We start from the raw sequence: 22380 nt of genomic DNA, 5'->3' as shown, positions 1-22380 counted from the left end.
TGCAACGTTAAAGCCTTTGCCACTAACCAAACATTTCGGTTGGCAAACGCTGTACATGTTTGTATTTACTCTATATAGTGCCCTCTATAATATATGTACGTTAAAAGTACACCATTATGCAGACAGCATACGCTGATAGTTATACAGATACATACCTATTGACAGTAGCAGAATCGGGTATTCCATGGTTAATTGAGCATTTGGATTATTTGTTTTAGTTCCAGATAATTTGTTTATTTACGCCAAAAAAAAAAGAAGATTGTTGTTACAAAATATAATTCAAGTGAACTGATCAATTATTTAGGAAAAGGTAGGAATAGGTAATATTAATAACAATCTCTTATTTTTTGTTTGTGCAGTAGAAATACTAAGTTGTTTTATACCTTTAACAGTGACGGTGAACGTCCCTGAAACGCTGTTTCCAGATAGGTCTGTCACATTGACTGTTACCCCACTAGCTCCAATGGGAAAGTTGTAAGATGGACTGCTAAAGGTCACTCCATAAGTTTTGTAAAAGATGACCACTGTACCAGAATTGTCTGTAGCAACGGGAGCTGTCCAGTTATATAAAGCTGTTGGCTGTCCAGAGTCTGTATCAATTGTTGTATCATTAGGATACTCTGTCACAATAGGGTCTCCGATATCTATGGTAATTAGGAGTGCAATGTATATCAATAATACTAATTAATCATAAGTAATCAGATTTTGCAAATATGAATTGTAAAATGTATTAAGTTTTTAAAAATCACGTTGCCTCCATATGAGTTAAGAAATAACATAATACTAGATTCTTCATATGTACTTCTCAAAACCAGTAATGGAAAATTGTACAGTAGTTAAGATTCAAGTACAACTAGTATAAAATCAAAACCCGATTTATCATCACTTTCTGCAATTAGAAACAATGTGGACTATCAATAATCACGCTATCAATAATTACGCTATTGCTCTCTGTAGAACGATAGCCTATTGTTATTGTCAAAAATGTCATTTTTCTGCTCATTTTTTGTCCGTAGCAGATCTAAAAAAGGGCGTAGCAGTTATGTTGTAACTTGGCCAGCAGATGCACGTATATATGTAGTTGTGCAACAAGTTTTGGTTTAATGAAAATATGGTTGCGCAGCGTAACTACGCGCGATTTTCTGAAATTCTTAAATTGACTATAAATAATTCAAAACTAACAGCCTTTTTCAATTTGTAATTTTAAGCAAATTTGTGCAAAAATATGCCTATTTTGATTCGATTATAGCTTTCCGGAATGGCTGGTGACCCCCGATGTTTTAAATTTAATATCTAAGCAGATATGTTATAGATATGAATTCATTCAGAACTTTTTCCCTCTCGGGGATTGTGACGTCATCATATGGCCACACGAATGTAAAATATAGGAATGTTGTCTCTTTCGACACAGTTCATCATATTCAATAGAGCGCATACTGCGTAAACGTCATCAATATTTCTTCAAATTTACAATATTCTATTACTAAAACAATTGCTTTTTAGACTTATGAACTTTTTTTTTAATTTGAAAAGGTCATCATATTATAACAATAAAATAAACATGCGTGGTGTAAAATCAAAACTAACCGTCAACTAAACCGTTTACAGTTCAGATACTGTCAACTGTTGACGCTTATTGAACGATTTTGATCCATTCCAGCTGTTCGTTACAATTGTTGTAGTGCAATTGTGCAAAGTGCAATTAATAAAAAACATGTGCATGTTACGATGGGTTGCGCGATAGCCTAACTCGTCACCGTGACGAGTTCAAATCTAGTTGTAATAGTGATGATATAACGAATGTAGTTAATATAATTAGACCGACAGATTCTACATCATTTTTTGTTCAATTTTTGTAACAAAATACACTTAAGATGAACATTTTGCCTGAGAATGAGTGTGATTTGTGTACACGTCCTATAATTATCACTTACATACATTTCTGATGTTCAAACCCTAACACGGACACATCATTATTGGTTTTTCGAACGATATGTGTGCGCTTACTAGATGGTAAGTCAGAATAACTACAGTAGTTCCTTTTACAACTGTTTACACCTAGATGTAAAAACAAAAGACCAAGAGGGCGTCCGCCAAAGAGATGGAAAGATCAACTAAAAGATGATACCGGCCGCGACATACCGGCCTACCTCTACTAATATCAGAACGGAACGCGCTACAAAGAGACCGCTGGCGCGGTGAAAACAACATGACGTGTGCAAGGATCCGAAGAGGATTACGCAATTAAATCAAATGATGCCACATAAAAATTTAGCTTTTAAAAACAAATATCTTAATAAATTTTACCTACCAATTACATGAACTGTTATAATACAAAATCCAATGTTACCACTTCCATCAGTAGCTGTGTATGAAAGATTAGTCTCTCCTATGGGAAAGTTAGTCGGTGATGTTTCAGCTGGGTTAGTCTGCGCTGACTCGGATATTATACCAGAGGATGCATCTGTAGGTGTTGGTTCATTCCATGTTGTCTCAGTCGTATTAGAGTCACTTGTATTAAACACTAAAGGTTCAGTGGGACAATCTGGGTAGTAGGGATCACCAGTATCTTTTGAATAATATTGAATTAAATAAATCAATAGGCCTAAATCTATGTAATTAGATTTAAAGTATAAAATAACATTTAAATCAATTTGGCAACCGATTTGGATGTGTGCGACCATCTTGGATTTAGAGTCACAAGGCAAAGAAAAACACTATTCCCATGTGTTTTTATTCTTTATTCAAGAAAATTAGAAAAATCAGTCACAATAATTTTATATGTACACAAATAGCAAAAGCAATTTTCCCTAGATGTACTTTGCTCATCCTTTATAACTCTTTAATTTTACAAGATAAGAGTGAAAATTCACTGCAATTGTACCATATTTACATTACTGCAATGTCATTTGGGCATTCGACTGCTCGACAAACTTCAATAACAAAATAATAACAGTCTGCTATAATAATTTCGAATTTCGAACCCTATCCGACTCACTATCTAAACACTATATATATACAATAATATTTTAATTTGTTAAATATTGAGTCAGATAGGGTTCGAAATTATTAAAGGTACATGATTTTATTTTCTTGAACGGTGTTCGGGAAATGGGTTAAATTGGACGATTTGTATTATATATTGTTTTACTGTTATAATGTTTACCATTATGGAATAAACGTTATTGAACTGAACTGAACTCTTTTAATTTAGGATATTAGAATTATTTTACTTAAAATGGTATAGGATAAATTAATAAGTTACTGTTAGAAAAAATAATTTACTAAATACTCATATGACAAATGATACTTATTTCTAATTATCACAATCATTTGCTGACAAAGACTATTATAATTTTGTTGATGGTGATTTATTATATTATTATTATTATTTATTGACATTGCTGCATATGACAAACATTATGAGATACTTACCGAGAAATGTTACAGAAAATTCACATATAACGCCCGTTTCACCATTGGCAAACGCTGTATATTGAAGAATAATAACGTAATTTACTCCAAAGTTTACAACAATACCTGGAAAATATGCAGGTGTTGATGTAATCTGGACATCTGCAGCTAAACCACTTGAATTCACGGTTGCTGTAATCACTGGGATAGTGTATGCATATGGAAATGCCCCGGTGTTGTTTATTGTCTCATCTCCTGGACAATTATCAAATGTGACTGTGAAAAAAATACAATTAAGAACTTTTTTTCACTAACAACTAATTAATTATTCATTTCATATTTTATATCGCAAAAATAATACAGAGTACAACATTTTCCATAGCTCAAGAACAAATTATTGTCAACATTATTATAAATATAAATGAAATATATAAATTATATATATTACATAGCCTATGTAAATACGTGAACGTGATTGGTTGAAATTGCATCACATAACTACCGCTGCGAGGATCATAAATCGTATATATCCTAGAATACGCAAAGACGAATTATTTTTTATTCGGCCTACCTAATAATAATATTATAATATGTAAAATATATATGTGACCTAACAATTACATTTTTAACATTGTATCATCTTGTCAATTTATGTGTTGGTGAAGGAAAAACAAAATGCTAAAGTAAAATTTAAACGTATAAGCGGATATACAAAAATAAATTACTTTGACATTGCCAATCTTTGCGTTAGAACTTATTTTCAGAATAATCTGTGGAAAATATTTATGAGCATGGTATTAACATTCGATTTTAGTACATTATTAATAGTACATTAGCATGTGACGATACACTACTTAAAACGTTTATAGTATTTGTAATTATCAATCAATACAAACCATTGCGAAACAACTGTCAGTTATAAAGCTAATTTGGACAAAAATACTCACTTTGTGAATTGACAAGATTAGATATTCGAAGTATCAAAATCAGAAATGTTAGTAACATTTTCCTATAAATGTAAACACGAGGTAGGTATCGTCTGATACAACTAAAAAGTTTCACTCAAAATAATATCTTTAAAATGGTGTAAACATGTGAAATGTACACAAAGTTGAATGGAACAGTATCAATAAATGAATGTAGAAATAGTTCTTTATATACGTTTATCTTGATCTGATATGTTTAAATAGTACCGTGGGGTTCAAAGGATTAAGATGCTCAAATGGTTTTATATTGGTGTTTATATTTTTGTAGACGAACGTAGACAGTTGTGACGTGTTTATTTTGAATCGTAGCCTTTCAAAAAACTTTTTGGATATATAGAATTCTATTTGAACCAAGAAATACTAAATAAATATAAAACTAGTTGTTTGTTTGGACAAGAAACTAATAAATACATGTATAAATAGTGCTTTATATACGTTTAGCTTGATCTTATGTTTAAATAGGTACTAGGAGGTTCAAAAGAGTAATAAAGAATAATGCATTATAGTTTACAATACATTGTACATTATTTTGAATCGTAGCCTTTCAAAACACTTTTGAATAATGTAGGATTCTATTTGAACCGAGAAATACTAAATAATTATAAACCTATTACTGCTTTATGAACTTGTAGGTTCCTTGTTTATTCTGTGACTTTCTTTTGAATATTCTGTAGAAAACGTCATAAAATAGAAAGTCGATATGTATAAGGAAGTCATGCAACAATTGTGTGGAAGGGTTACTTGGAGTTACATTCTATGATTTTAATACTAGATACTCAGTGCTGTATCCCCACACACTCAAATATATGCCTAGTGATACAGTAACTTATTTTTAGTGTGTGTGTGTTTTGTCTGTATCTTGTAAGGTTAAGTTAAGAGATAGGTTATGGCATGATTCTAGAAGACACAAGTGAAACAAAAGTGATTTTGTATTATCAAAACTTGATCATGATACTGGAGGAATATATAGATACTGTACCGATAATATTTAAAAATATTACTGCAGTTGGAAAATATATATTACAAGTAGTAGCGGTGTAATAAACTACAATACACTGCCACTATTTCAATTTACCATGACAATAAGCAAAGTTGAATGTTTTAAATGTGAACTATACCACCGCAAATTTATCAAAACTGCCAAGACGAGTATAGTATTCTGTGAGTGATACCATAATATAAACACAAAATTGGTTTTACTAAATTTGATTTAACATAAGAAGTTTCTCTTTTGAAGGTTGCAAATTGTGAAGGTACAAAGAAAAAGCGCATAGTACTTATTAGATATGAACCAAGAAATACTAAATAAATATAAACCTATTACTTCCTTGTTTATTCTAGTGTTACGACCAGTTTTGGCCGAAATACCTAAATAGCAACAACGAGGTTTGGAACAAACAATAACCGAGACTCAGAGTATTATGCAAGAAGCACGAGCTCCATTTATTTCCTTTCACGGTGCACAAAATACATGACACAACTATAGATAGGTATGATACCGAGTGGTTGGTTTGAATCACAAACTTCTCCATTCTTATCATCCTACCTCGCTTCCCGTCTTGAACACAGTTCACTGCCAGCGTCTCCGACCTGTCCCGTCTCGTGAGTCAGTCCCTTCTTTGTATCACACACCCAACACAGCTTTCCAAAATACCGCGCACCACAACGCTCCATTCTGATTCGTCCACTTCAGTGGTGGCGCCAGCGGGGGGGCTACGGGGGCTCTAGCCCCCTCGTCGGGGAGCCTAGCCCCCCCGTCGGGGAACACGGGTACTTTTTGCCGGGGAATATAATATACAGTAAAAAACGTTCACGTTCACTTCATAGCTTCAGTGCCTAGAAAACCACGACGTTCCATTGACCGTGAGAGTACGTCAGAGGGCTATTATGCACTTTTATGCATTCATTTATTGCCAGCGATCTAACTTACTACTAAACATTAGCTAGGTACGCACTTGTCTGGCGGTATCCCTTTGTACGAATCGTTCAACGTTGGGTCGAGACGCGTGATATCAAGTTCCATCCAGGGACCAAAATGTGTAATGTAGTTTTTTTCCAGGCGAAGTTTACCGACGGTTACCGAAGGGAACACGGGTACTTTTTGTCGGGGAATATAATATACAGTAAAAAACGTTCGCGTTCACTTCGTAGCTAGTTTCAGCGCCTAGAAAACCGCGCGACGTTTCATTGACCGTGAGAGTACGTCAGAGTGATATTAAGCACTTTATATGCATTCATTATTGCCAGCGATCTAACTTACTATAGAAAACAATAGCTAGGTTCGCACTTGTCTGGCGGTATCTATTTGTACGAATCGTTCAACGTTGGGTCGAGACGCGTGATATCATGTTCCATCCAGCGACCAAAATGTGTACTGTAGTTATTTTCCAGGCGAAGTTTACTGACGGTTACGTCGTGTACTGCGTCGACGTACGCTACACTACAGCAAAAACAAATTATGTTAATTGTTCGTATGTTCACCAATTGTTTAATTTACAAGTAACCTTCTGTACCGTGGGGCACCTAAAATAAATTTTTCATCCATTACTAAATAAAAAAACATGCCATTTTCGCTTAGCCAACATCTTATTATAGCTAAGTTATTACATTTTCAATGTCCTGTATGTCATGAATTTCTCACCACCCGGAAGTCCAGATGGTACGCACGCATACACTTGGGAGGAATAAACTTATTTCCCCGACTGAAAAATGTCTACGCTTGCGTTTTTTAAGCCTCTAGGCCTGATGTTTCCAAAGTATAAAATGCAATTTTTTGAAGAACTGCTGCTCTAGTTTTAAACATTTTCTTAGCTCAGCCCCAACAATAAAGCTGGTCATATTTCGAAGTACAAGAAGTGCATTTTCCGGGACCTAACATCTCTATTTTTCGAACATTTCTTAGCTCAGTCACAACCATGATAGGGACTTATATATTTTGTTTCATGTTTTGAAGTATAATAAGTCCAATTTCCGGGACCTCCAACTCTATTTTTCTAAATTTTCTTTGAACTTTTATTTTTTAAATTGAAAAATATGGATTGAATGAAACAGTCATCGCGCATCGTTTTTTTGCACGCAGTATTTTATTTATGCATTATAAAAAATGGAAAAAATGGCTACCCTAAATCTGATTAAAATGACCTCAAATGACGCTAGAACGCGTTGCTTCCGGGGGCGAAGCCCCCTGGACCCCCACCGGGGGCCCTTGGCGGCCCCCTGGCCCCCAGCCTCGTGATGCTCGCTTCGCTCGCATAGCCCCCTCGTCGAGGAATGTAGCCCCGCGTCGGGAAGATCCTGGCGCCACCCCTGGTCTATTTGACCACCGGCGCGCGACTGGATTCATTTGCATGTGACACCTGACTCTCGTCACACGTAACACTAGAATGAGTTTCTTTTGAATATTCTGTAGAAAACTTCATAAAATAGAAAATACAAGGTCGATAGTAGTCTGGGCTCCAGACGGAGTTTTGTAAAAATATAAATATTTTTGCACATATGGCGTTTCATACGTGTATTACTTGAGTTTGGATACTCCGTCTGGGGAAACACGCATAAGTCACGTGGTTTGACACCAAGAATTCTTGGTGCATAAATTATCCAGTTGACTAGTTTCAGCCGCATGCCATTGGCTACTCACTCGTACGTCGTTTTAATATTCATATTTCAGAATTTCAAAGACTCAACGTCTAAGACGATGCGCATGCGCTATGTTACGTTTAGACAATGTGTACTTGGGTACATTGATGAAAGTTTCTGAAGGCTAAAAATGATTTTATATGCCTAGTAGTCTGGTAAACATTTGATGAGATTTTTCCCAAGAACATGAAAACTCGTTGTGATATGATAGGCTAGCTTCTCCGCCAAATCAAACATTGAATGGATCATTTATTATGCGGAGAAAATTTTATTTAATTCCCACCCAGACCCTGTCCTGTCCTGTGTGGTGGTGTAGCCCTGTTGTGTGCCGGTCGGCGTTTTATTTGGAAGGTCATAGTACGAGTTGAGTAGCCCTACGAACCCGCCTACGAAGGAGGCCTAGGCCAGAACAATTAATAAACAAAACAACTTGGCAACACGATTTTATATTTCAACAGTTGTTCAGTCTCGATCGTACATTCAGCACACTGTACGTACGTACTCGATCTTTTTCATTTTGAAACAAAATGATCATTGGTTGATTCGAAATCCATATTTACATACCGCCCGCCCCATATAGCCAAATACGGTATGATAACCTACGTCATTCTTATCGGATTCAAATCGATTTCTATACGTGTTTCACAAGTCTGTATTTTCAGACAAAAATCGCGGTCGAAATAAAAACAAATAAATAAAAAAAAGACAATAAATACAGACTTGGGGCAAGTCTAGGTCGATAGGTACGTATTCTACCAAATGCCTTTTTTAAATACTCGATGCTCAGTGTCATGAAAATGGTAAGGTCATGGTAGGATACTAGGAGACACATATAAAACAAATGTGATGTTGTATTACAAAAAACCTTCTATAATACTGGAGAAATCTAGATACTGTACCGAGAATTGTTTGTTTTTAAAGTAGCTTTCATCGTGGTTCATAGTTCACTATACAGTACCTCAAATGATTGAGATATTGATGTCTGAACATTATTATGTAGTTTTATACCTTTGCACATTCTGTTTGATATTTTGTTACCATTTCTCCAATAAGATAATTTAAAAGTTTACTGTGTCTGCCGTATGCAGTACAATTACGACGTAATAAAAAAACATTAAATTTATTCCACAAATCTGTTTTTAGTCAGTATTTTCTTCAAACCTGAAGAATATCAGTAGACCTGCCAAAGTAATTTTGTGTTGAAATAGATCCAGTTTAGTTTTTACCCGATTGCTATTTAATTTGAATCATATCTTAATTTCTGTGATTCTAACACATCCATTTTCTAAAATGTTTGGTTACTTACAACATTATAATAATCAAAGGGGAGCAATTATGTATTTATACACATAATTGATTGTTTGCATTTAGATAATGATACAATTTATTCTTTATTTAATGAAGACCAGGAAGAGCTTTCTTATTTATTATTATCAATTTAAATTATCAATTTTCTTCCAATTTAAAGTTTTTCTATTACTCCACCAAAGCAAACTCTATATAGCCTTAGGGTGTGTTTTTCTTTATTTATGCTGTCCTTATGACATCATTGCCTCTGTCCACGACAGTGGCTGCATGTAGACTAGCACTACAGTAGCTAGTTAAATACTCGTTTTGAAAAATGTACTATGTTATTTTGTGCAGCGAACATTGTGCGTGCAAATAGAGACCTATAGTTTAGTCCTTGTCCGAGAAAACTTTACTACCAGAACCATGAAGCAAGCGAGTGGACCTCGAACCCTTCCCGGTTTGACGATGGAGACCACTCGCTTAATTCGCTCACCGCTGAACTGGTTTATTAGTTGTAGGCGATTTAGGAGATACAAGGTTAACAAGTCGAGTACGATTTAGACACTGGTAATGTATCCCTAATCATCACCCTACGATTGATTGCAACATCACATCATTGCACAAACAAATCATGAACTCTCACCTTCAGTAGATGTAAACTTCTTATAATGTTTCGTTTCCAATACGAAAAAAGAAGATTCGTGTCTGTAATTTGCGTACATGTACGGTGACATGTTTCACGTGCAGTGTAGCTGGCTTAATACGTGATCATTTACATACAATGCAACGATTGGTTAGTTACCCGCGGCGCTAAATTTATTTCAGGTGTAACAAACGAGACAAGTACAAAATGACTACAAAACAAAATCGGAAATATCAACAGCACAAAAACAGCAACGTAAACGATTACAAAAATAACAAAAGTACGAAACGGTACCAGCATAAATCGAATAATAATTATTAAAAAAACCAACATAAAAACAACGTTCACGCGATTACTACAAAATGCAAACGATCCGAGTATGCAATTCTTAAAATTAAAACAAAATCATACACTGAAATTCGAAGTTAAATTGCTTTAGATATTTTAATGACGTATTATGAAGGGGAAGGTGATTGTACGGTGTATTTTAGAATATACACTGTAAAAACTATAAACACAATGCTAAACACAATTCTTGTAGTCACTTTGGAGACACATAGAATGCTAAACATGTTTAGCATTCTATGTGCTTAGGCTTATTTAGTGTTTAGCACTAATGTGTTTAGTTTCGTTTTGTGTTTTAACTTTGGTGTTTAGAAGAAAAATATGCTTATCTTTCAAGTGTTTAGCCTTTTCTGTGTTTAGCTCGTTCTGTGTTTAGAAAATCTTAGTGTTTTTGATGTAGTGTTTAGAAGAAAAATATGCTTATCTTTCAAGTGTTTAGCCTTTTCTGTGTTTAGCTCGTTCTGTGTTTAGAAAATGGTAGTGTTTTTGATGTAGTGTTTAGAAGAAAAATATGCTTATCTTTCAAGTGTTTAGCCCGTTTTGCGTTTAGCACAGAAGTGCTTGGAAAAAGTATAGTGTTTTAACTCTAAAGTGTTTGGAATATCATTTGTGCTTAAATGCAAGTGTTTAGACCGTTTTGCGTTTAGCATAGACGAGCTTAGCAATGTATTTCCTGTGGTATACAATTAAGAATACATGCTTACTTGAAATATTTAGCAAACATGGGCTTACAAATGTGGTGTTTTTTGCTGTGGTGTTTATAAGAATATACTGTATTCTTTATATCTCTGGGTTTTCATGCTCTGCATTAACACTTTTTCATAGCCAATAATCACTTATTTTGTTGTTACCTTAAACTCCTATTGGCCTTTATGCGTATCAGATTGACATCATTAATTAAAAACACAACGGACGAATATGATATTTTAATCAAAATATTTAAATTATTTATTCATGTCTACCAATATAAACTGAAATATTACCTTTTGATAATAACATGAAAGATACATTGTATGATAATACAACTGTATATTATATTAACTATAAATTCAATTAATAAGGCAGTTGAGTTTAATATACAGCTTCCAACATTGTGTTGACATTATGGAAAGCTGTGAATTGAAATAATGTATTTTTTTATCCTTTAAAATCCAGTATTGAAAAATACCTAATATTTGAGATACTGTGTCGGATAATGTAATCGAAAACATAATAAATTGCCAATCAACATATAGCATCAGATAACTGCCCTTTGACTTTAAAAAAAAAATGTCATTGCAGAGAATGCATGATTCTATCCGTTTCCCTGTGGTATTCTGCCTTGGTGGTTCTATGTCTTGATCAATGTCCTCCTGCAAGAGAAAAAGTAATGAATATTAAACATAATCTGGTTTATTAATTTATTGACAACCGTATACAAAACAGCATTGTTCAAATTCTGCAATTACCTGCAATAAATAATGGGATAAAATAAAAAAAAAATTTTAGTTCTAATGTTTCCTCTATAATTTTGTCTAAGCATCTTCTATACGGTTACCAAGCCATACACGGACTCTAGATGAATATATTGGAAGGGGACATTCAGTTTCAGTTCTAAAAGTGGACAAATTATGTTCATCTTCTCCTTCTCCACTAGAGAAAGAAAGATGGTTGCTCAATATTCATATCAGATGTCTAAGAAGAATATAAGAAATATTATTTTGAAACAATAAAATTGCATATTGAATTGTTTATGCCATTATCAGTCACGATAGCTTAATAACCATTGTAGTCTTATTTCCATTGAGGTAGGCCTTGTTCCAAGGTTTATTGACATGAAACAGTTACTGTATACGAATCCCTGAATTTAGATCCCTGATATGATTTTTTTTGACTAATTTTTATTTTAAAAAGACATATTTATTGAAACAACTACACTCCACTAAAAGCCCGCAGTTGCCCTAAGACCTCATGAGGCTGACTAGTTAGAACTTCATTGAGACAATAGTCTATTTATTTGGAGTGTGCTGTTATTATTGATATTTTAATAATTGTATAAATTTGTTGTTTTTAAATAAACATACATTATTTATTTTTTATTTTAAAAAGACATATTGAAACAACTACACTCCACTAGAAGCCTGCAGTTACCCTAAGACCTCATGAGGCTGTCTAGTTAGAACTTCATTAAGAAAATAGTCTATTTATTTGGAGTGTACTGTTATTATTGATATTTTAATAATTCTTTAAATAAACATACATTATTTATTTTTTATTTTAAAAAGACATAATATTGAAACAACCACACTCCACTAAAAGCCTGCAGTTGCCCTAAGACCTCATGAGGCTGACTAGTTAGAACTTCATTGAGACAATAGTCTATTTATTTAGAGTGTACTGTTATTATTGATATTTTAATAATTTTATAATTTTGTTGTTTTTAAAAAAACATACATTATTTATTTTTTAATTTAAAGACATATTGAAACAACTACACTCCACTAGAAGCATGCAGTTGCCCTAAGACCTCATGAGGCTGACTAGTTAGAACTTCATTGAGACAATAGTCTATTTATTTAGAGTGTACTGTTATTATTGATATTTTAATAATTGTATAATTTTGTTGTTTTTAAATAAACATACATTATTTATTTTTAAATTTAAAGACATATTGAAACAACTACACTCCACTAGAAGCCTTCAGTTGCCCTAAGACCTCATGAGGCTGTCTAGTTAGAACTTCATTGAGACAATAGTCTATTTATTTAGAGTGTACTGTTATTATTGATATTTCAATAATTTTATAATTTTGTTGTTTTTAAATAAACATACATTATTTATTTTTAAATTTAAAGACATATTGAAACAACTACACTCCACTAGAAGCCTTCAGTTGCCATAAGACCTCATGAGGCTGACTAGGTAGAACTTCATTGAGACAATAGTCTATTTATTTGGAGTGTACTGTTATTATTGATCTTTTAATAATTGTATACTTTTGTTGATTTTAAATGAAGCATTGTTTATTTTAAATTTTAAGACATATTGAAACAACTACACTCCACTAAAAGCCCGCAGTTGCCCTAAGACCTCATGAGGCTGACTAGTTAGAACTTCATTGAGACAATAGTCTATTTATTTAGAGTGTACTGTTTTTATTGATATTTTAATAATTGTATAATTTTGTTGTTTTTAAATAAATATACATTATTTATTTTTAAATTTAAAGACATATTGAAACAACTACACTCCACTAGAAGCCTGCAGTTGCCCTAAGACCTCATGAGGCTGACTAGTTAGAACTTCATTGAGACAATCGTCTATTTATAAGAGTGTACTGTTATCATTGATATTTTAATAATTGTATAATTTTGTTGTTTTTAAATAAACATACATTATTTATTTTAAAAAGACATATTGAAACAACTACACTCCACTAGAAGCCTTCAGTTGCCATAAGACCTCATGAGGCTGACTAGTTAGAACTTCATTGAGACAATAGTCTATTTATTTGGAGTGTACTGTTATTATTGATGTTTTATTAATTGTATAATTTTGTTGTTTTTAAATAAACATACATTATTTATTTTTTATTTTAAAAAGACATATTGAAACAACTACACTCCACTAAAAGCCTTCAGTTGCCCTAAGACCTCATGAGGCTGACTAGTTAGAACTTCATTGAGACAATAGTCTATTTATTTGGAGTGTACTGTTATTATTGATGTTTTATTAATTGTATAATTTTGTTGTTTTTAAATAAACATACATTATTTATTTTTTATTTTAAAAAGACATATTGAAACAACTACACTCCACTAGAAGCCTTCAGTTGCCCTAAGACCTAATGAGGCTGACTAGTTAGAACTTCATTGAGACAATAGTCTTTTTATTTGGAGTGTACTGTTATTATTGATATTTTAATAATTGTATAATTTTGTTGTTTTTAAATAAACATACATTATTAATTTGTAGTATTTTAAAAGACATATTGAAACAACTACACTCCACTAGAAGCATGCAGTTGCCTTAAGACCTCATGAGGCTGACTAGGTAGAACTTCATTGAGACAAGTCTATTTATTTAGAGTGTACTGTTATTATTGATCTTTTATTAATTGTATAATTTTGTTGTTTTTAAATAAACATACATTATTAATTTGTAGTATTTTAAAAGACATATTGAAACAACTACACTCCACTAGAAGCATGCAGTTGCCTTAAGACCTCATGAGGCTGACTAGGTAGAACTTCATTGAGACAATAGTCTATTTATTTAGAGTGTACTGTTATTATTGATCTTTTATTAATTGTATAATTTTGTTGTTTTTAAATAAACATACATTATTAATTTGTAGTATTTTAAAAGACATATTGAAACAACTACACTCCACTAGAAGCATGCAGTTGCCTTAAGACCTCATGAGGCTGACTAGGTAGAACTTCATTGAGACAATAGTCTATTTATTTAGAGTGTACTGTTATTATTGATCTTTTATTAATTGTATAATTTTGTTGTTTTTAAATAAACATACATTATTAATTTGTAGTATTTTAAAAGACATATTGAAACAACTACACTCCACTAGAAGCCTTCAGTTGCCCTAAGACCTCATGAGGCTGACTAGGTAGAACTTCATTGAGACAATGGTCTTTTTATTTGGAGTGTACTGTTATTATTGATGTTTTATTAATTGTATAATTTTGTTGTTTTTAAATAAACATACATTATTTATTTTTTATTTTAAAAAGACATATTGAAACAATAATAGATAATAACAATAGTCTATTTGTTTTAAGTGTTAGTTTTACTATAGGCCTATAATAATATAACAACAATAATTGTTTTCCAATGCATTATTTAATTTTTTTTAAATATAGGTTAGGCCTATTACCATTATAATATGTGGTCAGATTCTGAAAAATATACAAGAAATTTACCAGACTATGTTAAAACAATTATAACATTCCATTTTTTTTTAAAATAAAGAATAAAAGAGCAAAATATAATAGCTTAGTGAATATCTAAAAATAAAACTAGATTGGGATTCCCGCACACTCAATCAAACAAGTTTTGATTTCTTCAGCAGAACTGCTGAACTGTTATCATCTATTAAATCCATGCTGAAAAAAAAGAACCAATATAAACATATAGGGTCTGTTTCTGCTGCATAACGCAATTTAACCGGTTATTTTAAAATAGATTAAAAATAGATAACAATAACAAGACCGCGTTTCTGCTCAATTTGTGCTCCGAAATAACCGGTTAAATCTATGGGTGGTCGTCGAGCAAAACGTCATCATTACCCAAAATGCAATACACTCAGACGGAAGTAGAAGTTGGCTGTTTGTTTACATCGACGTCGTGAGTACACACGTGTGTATTATATCGCCGAACATCTCACTCAAACATGTTAAAAAAATAAAATGTTGTCTCCATGTCTACAAGTTTTGTTTTTTGTAAAGCCTACTTACATCGCTAATAAAATTAATTCTCATGGCGCCTTCAAGAACATGATGGGGAGGGTCGTGCAGCGCCCGATCGCCTAAACTAGGATAATTTTTATCCTCAACAAAGGCGATGACATACGGCCCTTCCCACGTGAACGACTGTTGTCTTTCGCGAGCGCGGTCCTACAAAACACCAAAACGGAAACAAAAACGAGACTCAGAATGTTGCAATACTTACCAAACGAGAGTAGATAATTGTTAATTAATTATGAAAACCCAACTTTTATAGCAAAAATTGTCCGAATTTATGTTAAAAACGATGAGTTTAGCCACAAAAACTTAAATCAAACGAGAGTATCCAAGTCATAGAATATCGCACGCATATAGTGCCTTTAATAAAATAATGAGTATTGAACATTATTTCGTATATTTATGTACTAACATAAATAATAACACATTTCTATGCTTAATAAAATCATATTTAATATATTATCAAAAGCTCTGATTACCTTTGTTTTCGGTTGATGTGATGTTTTTCTAAAAAATTATATTATGTAAAACGATCAAAGTAAGAATGTTCATTGTTCTCCTATTAAAGGCACTAAGGGCGTGCCATAAATACGCTCGTTTGGATTAAGTTTTTGTTGCTAAATTCATCGTTTATAACATAAATTCGGATGATTTTTGCTATCAAATTTGGGTTTTCATAATTAATTAACCATTATCTACTATCGTTTGGTAGGTATTTGCAACATTCTGCACACTAAAAAAAAAGGTGCAAATCTCTACCTAAAAAGGTGCAAACCGATGCAACAATAGCAGCTCCCTTTAAGGTGCACAACTGCACCTTTGACGGAAGGTGCAATTTTGAACCCTGATAAAGGGTGCTATAATGCTCCTTTGGAGTTCACATTTGCACCATATAAGGTGTAATTTTCTACCCTAAAAGGTGCAAACTAAATGCAACAATAGCAGCTCCCCAAAGGAGCAAAATTCAACCTCTAAATAAAGGTGCAACTTTACACCCTAATAAAAGGTTCAATAATGCTCCTCTAAGATTCCAATTTCTGTTAAAAAGGTGCACAAATAAAAATCACTAAAATACAAAAAATATTGATTAAGCTTTGTATAATTTTATTCAACTTTAAAACATTACATTATTCAATTCAACTGCTGAATTAATGGATGGCAATTACCAGTCTCTGCACCTTAAATAGAGTGTGGCCATCTCTTCTCAAACCAACAATAGGCCTATTGTTAAAATTATCTAATGATGACATCTTTGGCAGTATTCTCTTCGTATCCCCATATATCTGAAACAGTGTTCTTGATGTCTGGTTCACCTTTTCCGAACATTTTCACCTGATTATGTACTTTCCTAAAAAGCATGAAATAGGAAGGGAAACTATTATATTAATATTATCATTAATATGACAACATCATACAATACATTATTGACATTGTTCTGATTTTTAAAGTAAAATTACCTTGACCACATGCTTCACATACTTTAAAGTATGTTCCTCTCCCTTTCCTCAGCTCGTAGTATAGTAGGCCCTATATACTAGAGTATTAGAGTACATGTGGTCACATTTCTTTCTCCTTTTCTGAACATCTTTTTTGCTGCTGATTAGAGCAGAGGTGCTCTTTCATGTTTTAAACTTATTTTATCCCTCCATGACATCATGTAGGCTGTAACTATAATTAAAAATAATGATAATGTGTATAAGAATTTAATATAGGCCTAGACCTAATAATACCCAGCTACTGTAATAACTAATATTAATAACTAGGCCCCTGGCCTGCCTAGCTAGGCCTATTATTAATTATAGGCCTAGCCGGCTAGCTAGGCCTAGGACTGCTTTTAATTAAGTTTAAGGTCTAGGCCTACCTAGTAACCTAGGCATAGCTAGCCTATTATGCCTAACCTACTAGCTAGACCCAGGTAAGTAGGCTAGCTAGGCCTGGTCTAGGACTAGCCCCCGCCCGAAAGGCTACTGTAGGCTAAGTAGGCCTCTAGACTGCCTACTTTAGGCTTAACCTAGCCTAGGCCTAATAGAGGCCGCCTAGATAGGCTAGGTAGGAGGCCTCTAGCTAGCCATATTTATTTATTTAGCTATCATTTTTAAGTTTTAGGCCTAGCCTAGGCTTATAGGCCTATACAATAATTAATCTAATAAAAACAACCAAACTACATGCCTATAAAGCTTCGTTACTTACTTTTAACAGCTATCCTACACTGGAGAGGTGTGGGAGCTAGGCCTAGCCTAGGCCCTAGTTTAATTTTATAGCCTGATTTTTTGGGCGCAAACTCAATTGAAACTGCATGTTTAACAACCGCACGCGCTTAAAATTATTGTTCAATTCCTGTTTCAAATAAATTTAGAACAGATGCCTACATTATGATATTAGATATTCTAATAATATTGTTAAATATGAAAGAAAAGTTTACTTATTCTAGACTTAAGCAAACCAGAGTAAATAACCTCTGAAATTCAATATTTTAACAATTGTTTACAGACATCTTGCGTGCGCATACGGTACGAAAATTGTACAAAAATTGTACAAAAAGGTGCTATTATGCACCTTTTAACTGATGTTAAACCTTATAGGGTGCCCAGTTGAACCTTTGAATTTATCATGTTAAAGGTATTAAACTTTAATTTTCAGTTACAAGCCAGCGACTTTCTAATGTTCCGTAAAAAAAAGATTTGTTCGAATTCCGATAGCTGTCCCCACAAACCTATCTATATTATTATTAATCTTTCTTATTTTTGTTTTAACTTACCACAATAATGTCATTCTAAAAAAATTGTCCTTATCATCACCTTTTAAGCTTTTAGAAGCCCTAAGTTAAACATATCAAGAAGCGTTCATTAATCTAATAGGTCTTATTTGTCACACAGTCACCATGGCCTACTTGGGCCTTTGCGGTGCAGTTCTGCACCTTTTTATACTTGTCTGCATTTTTCGATATAAAAGGTGCAAAAATAAACCTTTTATGAACTCTGCACCATTTTATGAGAAAAAGGCGCAAATTAGCACCCTTTTATAGGTTTGCACCTTTTATTGCACCTTTAGTTTTAAGTGTGTGAGTTCCTTTTGTTTCCGTTTTGGTGTTTATATAGGACCATCCATACCCTTCGCGAGCGTGTACTAACGCCTCAAATTGCTTAGCTTGGGTAGTCCCCGGAACTCCACCCCAAACTCCTCTTTTACTTTCGCAAAAATGCTCTTATTTATTATCTGTGATTCTTTTCTATTGCCTGCCATCCTTCCCCGTACTTTCTCTCAACTGAATAACATATCTTGTGATTTCATTCATCCACATACATGTTCACTTCTTCGTTCGACTGTCAAAACCACGAGGAAAACACACATCGTATGCGACGGTATCTGACCCGGGGTCACAACTGTCAATCAAATAACCGTTATTTCGTGTTGCAGCTAAGAATTGCTCAGCGATAACCGGTTAAACGGCGTTCTAACACCAATTTAAATTGGTGTTTTTAACCGGTTATTTTGCGCTGCCTTTTAACCGGTTACCACAAATGTGTCCTGTTTCTGCTGCCAAGAAAATGGAGTTAATTTATTCACACCGATTTTAATCGGTTATTTTTTATGCAGCAGAAACAGGCCCATAGGCCTACCTCACAAATACAGTATATTTGCAATCTATTTTTACACAATACTATACACTAGATATTTTGTGGCAACAACCCTTGACCTTTTAGTGATCAATCATTCAGCTGATTCATTCTCAAAGAATTCAGCTTACTCTAGCAAATTGAGGATAGTAATGCTTGAGTGATTTCTCTCTCCTAATTCTTGTCCTCATTCTAAATGAAAATATTTAATTTCCTTTCTTTTTTCCTATAAAATTATAACAGTAATACATTAAATGACATTAACATGATCATAGCCTATGAAGGAGCTATGGCCTAGTCTAGAAAAATAAGTAAATACTTTTTGAGTCCAGTTCCTAATATTCACTCAGGGAAGAAATGGAAAGGTTTCCTACCCCGTTTCCTACTTAGTACTTTCTATGATTTTTATCAAATAATCTACAGGGTTAGGATATATTGTTTTGACAACTCAAGTAACATGACCATAGTGCTGTTTTCAATTTTTCCTCTCGACTATTATTAACTGTATTAAAACTAAGAAAGATTGTATTATCGATAGTGGGATGGGCGATTTCTAGGTTTGCCGATTTCTTTGCTTTTCACCTACCGTATACTCTCGTTGCTGCTGTTGTCGACCGTTGGCCAAAACTAGGCCGGCTATACAAGACATCGGCAAGCAACTCTATTATTCTAAAAGGCAAATTTAATATAATCACTATATACATATTACCAATACAAACAATGTGAAATAACTTACCTGCAATATATGATTACTTCAATCAACGTAAAGCTAAGAATTAGAAAGGTTTTTGTTTCACCTTCCCGACACCACTCCCATCCAACTCAACGGCTTCTGCTAAAAGGGCGCGCACTAGATTCGCGGGTTTTTCTCCTCATCAATCATAATCAGTCGTTCCTTGGGGTGTTGCTATTGTATGTATATATAGACAGTATTTTATTATTTTATAAACATTTATAGCGTAAATTATAATCTTAATGCCATAAAGTGTTTATATTAGTTATGAAATATGTGTTTATGTAAATAATTAATATTTTTAATTGTAAATTGGTCATGCCAAAATCATCATATACCATGATAGTCTGGGCTCCAGACGGAGTTTTTTCTTAATATTAGTAAAAATATAAATATTTTTGCACATATGGCGTTTCATACGTGTATTACTTGAGTTTGGATACTCCGTCTGGGGAAACACGCAAAAGTCACGTGGTTTGACACCAAGAATTCTTGGTGCATAGATTATCCGGTTGACTAGTTTCAGCTGCATGCGATTGGCTACTCACTCGTACACTGTTTTAATATTCATGTTTCAGAATTTCAAAGACTCAACAACTAAGAAGGTACGCATGTGCTATGTTACGTTTAGACAATGTGTACTTGGGTACATTAATGAAAGTTTCTGAAGGCTAGAAATGATTTTATACCGTATGCCTAGTAGTAGTCTGGTAAACATTTGATGGGATTTTTCCCAAGAAAACTCGTCTTGCTTCTCCGCAAATCAAACATTGAATGGATCATTATTACGCGGAGATAATTTGATTTAATTCCCACCCAGACCCTGTCCTGTTCTGTGTAGTGGTGTACAACTCCCTGGACTGGTGTAGCCCTGTCTGTTGTGTGTGAATCCTGTTGTGTGTCGGTGGTGGTATGTAGGCCTACCTTATTGGTGTTTTATTTGGCAGGTCATACGTGCGAGTTGAGTAGGACCTACGAAGGAGGCCTAGGCTAAGGACTAAACAATTAATAAACAAAACAACTTGGCAACACGATTTCATATTTCAACAGTCTCGATCGTACATTCAGCACTGTACGTACTCGATCTTTTTCATTTTGAAACAAAATGATCATTGGTTGATTCGAAATCCATATTTACATACCGCCCGCCCCATATAGCCAAATACGGTATGATAACCTACGTCATTCTTATTTGATGTTTGCGGTCTGCAAATCGATTTCTATACGTGTTTCACAAGTCTGTATTTTCAGACAAAAATCGCGGTCGAAATAAAAACAAATAAATAAAAATAAAAAACAATACAGACTTGGGGCAAGTCTAATACCATGAGAATCAATGGTATCAACTGTATTTTGATGCATCATGATCAATCATTTTCAGTGTGTGTGTGTGTGTGGTGGGGGGGGGGGGGGGGGTGATGCACGGCGTGTGGTAAAAGGATGGGAAATGTGGTGTATTTTGGTCGAAACCGATGCATCAATTTACTCTATTAATCAAATTATAATATAATAAAACGTATCTAAATGGATCTATTAACTTTCCAAAACAACATGTTGGTACCGTAAATCGAAATAGCAGAACTTATCAATCCAACAAACAATTTACCAAACTAAATGGATCTATTCAATCCAATACACATTTCCAAATGCATGCCAGCATAATAAAAATATTAAATACAATAAGTAATGTTATGAAACACAGTGGTGTTCAGATTTTAAACGTAAATTCTCTAAGAATAATTTAAACAAACGCTCCCACTTCTAAACACAAATTTTAGTAAGCACAAACAAAATTAAACACAATAAGTGTGTTATTAAACACAGTGGTGTTTAGATTTGAAACGTAAATTCTCTAAACATAATTTAAACAAACACTTTCACTTCTAAACACCAATTTTAGTAAGCACAAACAATTAATATTAAACACAATAAGTGTGTTATTAAACACAGTAGTGTTTAGATTTGAAACGTAAATTCTCTAAACATAATTTAAACAAACACTTTCACTTCTAAACACCAATTTTAGTAAGCACAAACAAATATTAAACACAATAAGTGTGTTATTAAACACAGTGGTGTTTAGATTTGAAACGTAAATTCTCTAAACATAATTTAAAGAAACACTTTCATTTCTAAACACCAATTTTAATAAGCACAAACAAATATTAAACATGTAAGTTTGTTTTATTAAACACAATCATGTTTAAGATTCAAACGTTAATTTTTCTAAACATAATATATACTAAGCACGAACAAA

At 33.3% G+C, this 22380-nt stretch overlaps 1 protein-coding gene across 1 annotated transcript; it reads right to left on the bottom strand.

The window, feature by feature from the left end:
* Positions 1 to 62: 62 nt before the first annotated feature.
* Positions 63 to 4450, bottom strand: LOC140054943 (sushi, von Willebrand factor type A, EGF and pentraxin domain-containing protein 1-like). The gene is made up of 4 exons (XM_072100086.1): positions 4362 to 4450; positions 3436 to 3690; positions 2312 to 2569; positions 63 to 644 (listed from the first exon to the last, which is right to left on the bottom strand). Exons 1-4 carry the CDS (start codon positions 4417 to 4419, stop codon positions 301 to 303), a joined length of 915 nt encoding a protein of 304 aa, XP_071956187.1. The 5' UTR covers positions 4420 to 4450; the 3' UTR covers positions 63 to 300.
* Positions 4451 to 22380: the final 17930 nt, after the last annotated feature.

The sequence above is a fragment of the Antedon mediterranea genome, chromosome 1 (assembly GCF_964355755.1).
Source record: "Antedon mediterranea chromosome 1, ecAntMedi1.1, whole genome shotgun sequence".
Taxonomy (NCBI): Eukaryota; Metazoa; Echinodermata; class Crinoidea; order Comatulida; family Antedonidae; genus Antedon; species Antedon mediterranea.
Note: the sequence above shows the minus strand (reverse complement) of the source record. Positions and strands in the feature narration are given on the sequence as shown.

Bases quoted from the DNA above. Each gene is read 5' to 3' on its own strand.
- LOC140054943 (XM_072100086.1), bottom strand. From the start codon at position 4,419: ATGTTACTAACATTTCTGATTTTGATACTTCGAATATCTAATCTTGTC. The intron at 3,691-4,361 runs GTGAGTATTTTT...TTTTTTTCACAG, and splicing joins TAATCTTGTCAATTCACAAA to TCACATTTGATAATTGTCCA. The intron at 645-2,311 runs GTAGGTAAAATT...TAATTACCATAG, and splicing joins TATAACAGTTCATGTAATTG to ATATCGGAGACCCTATTGTG.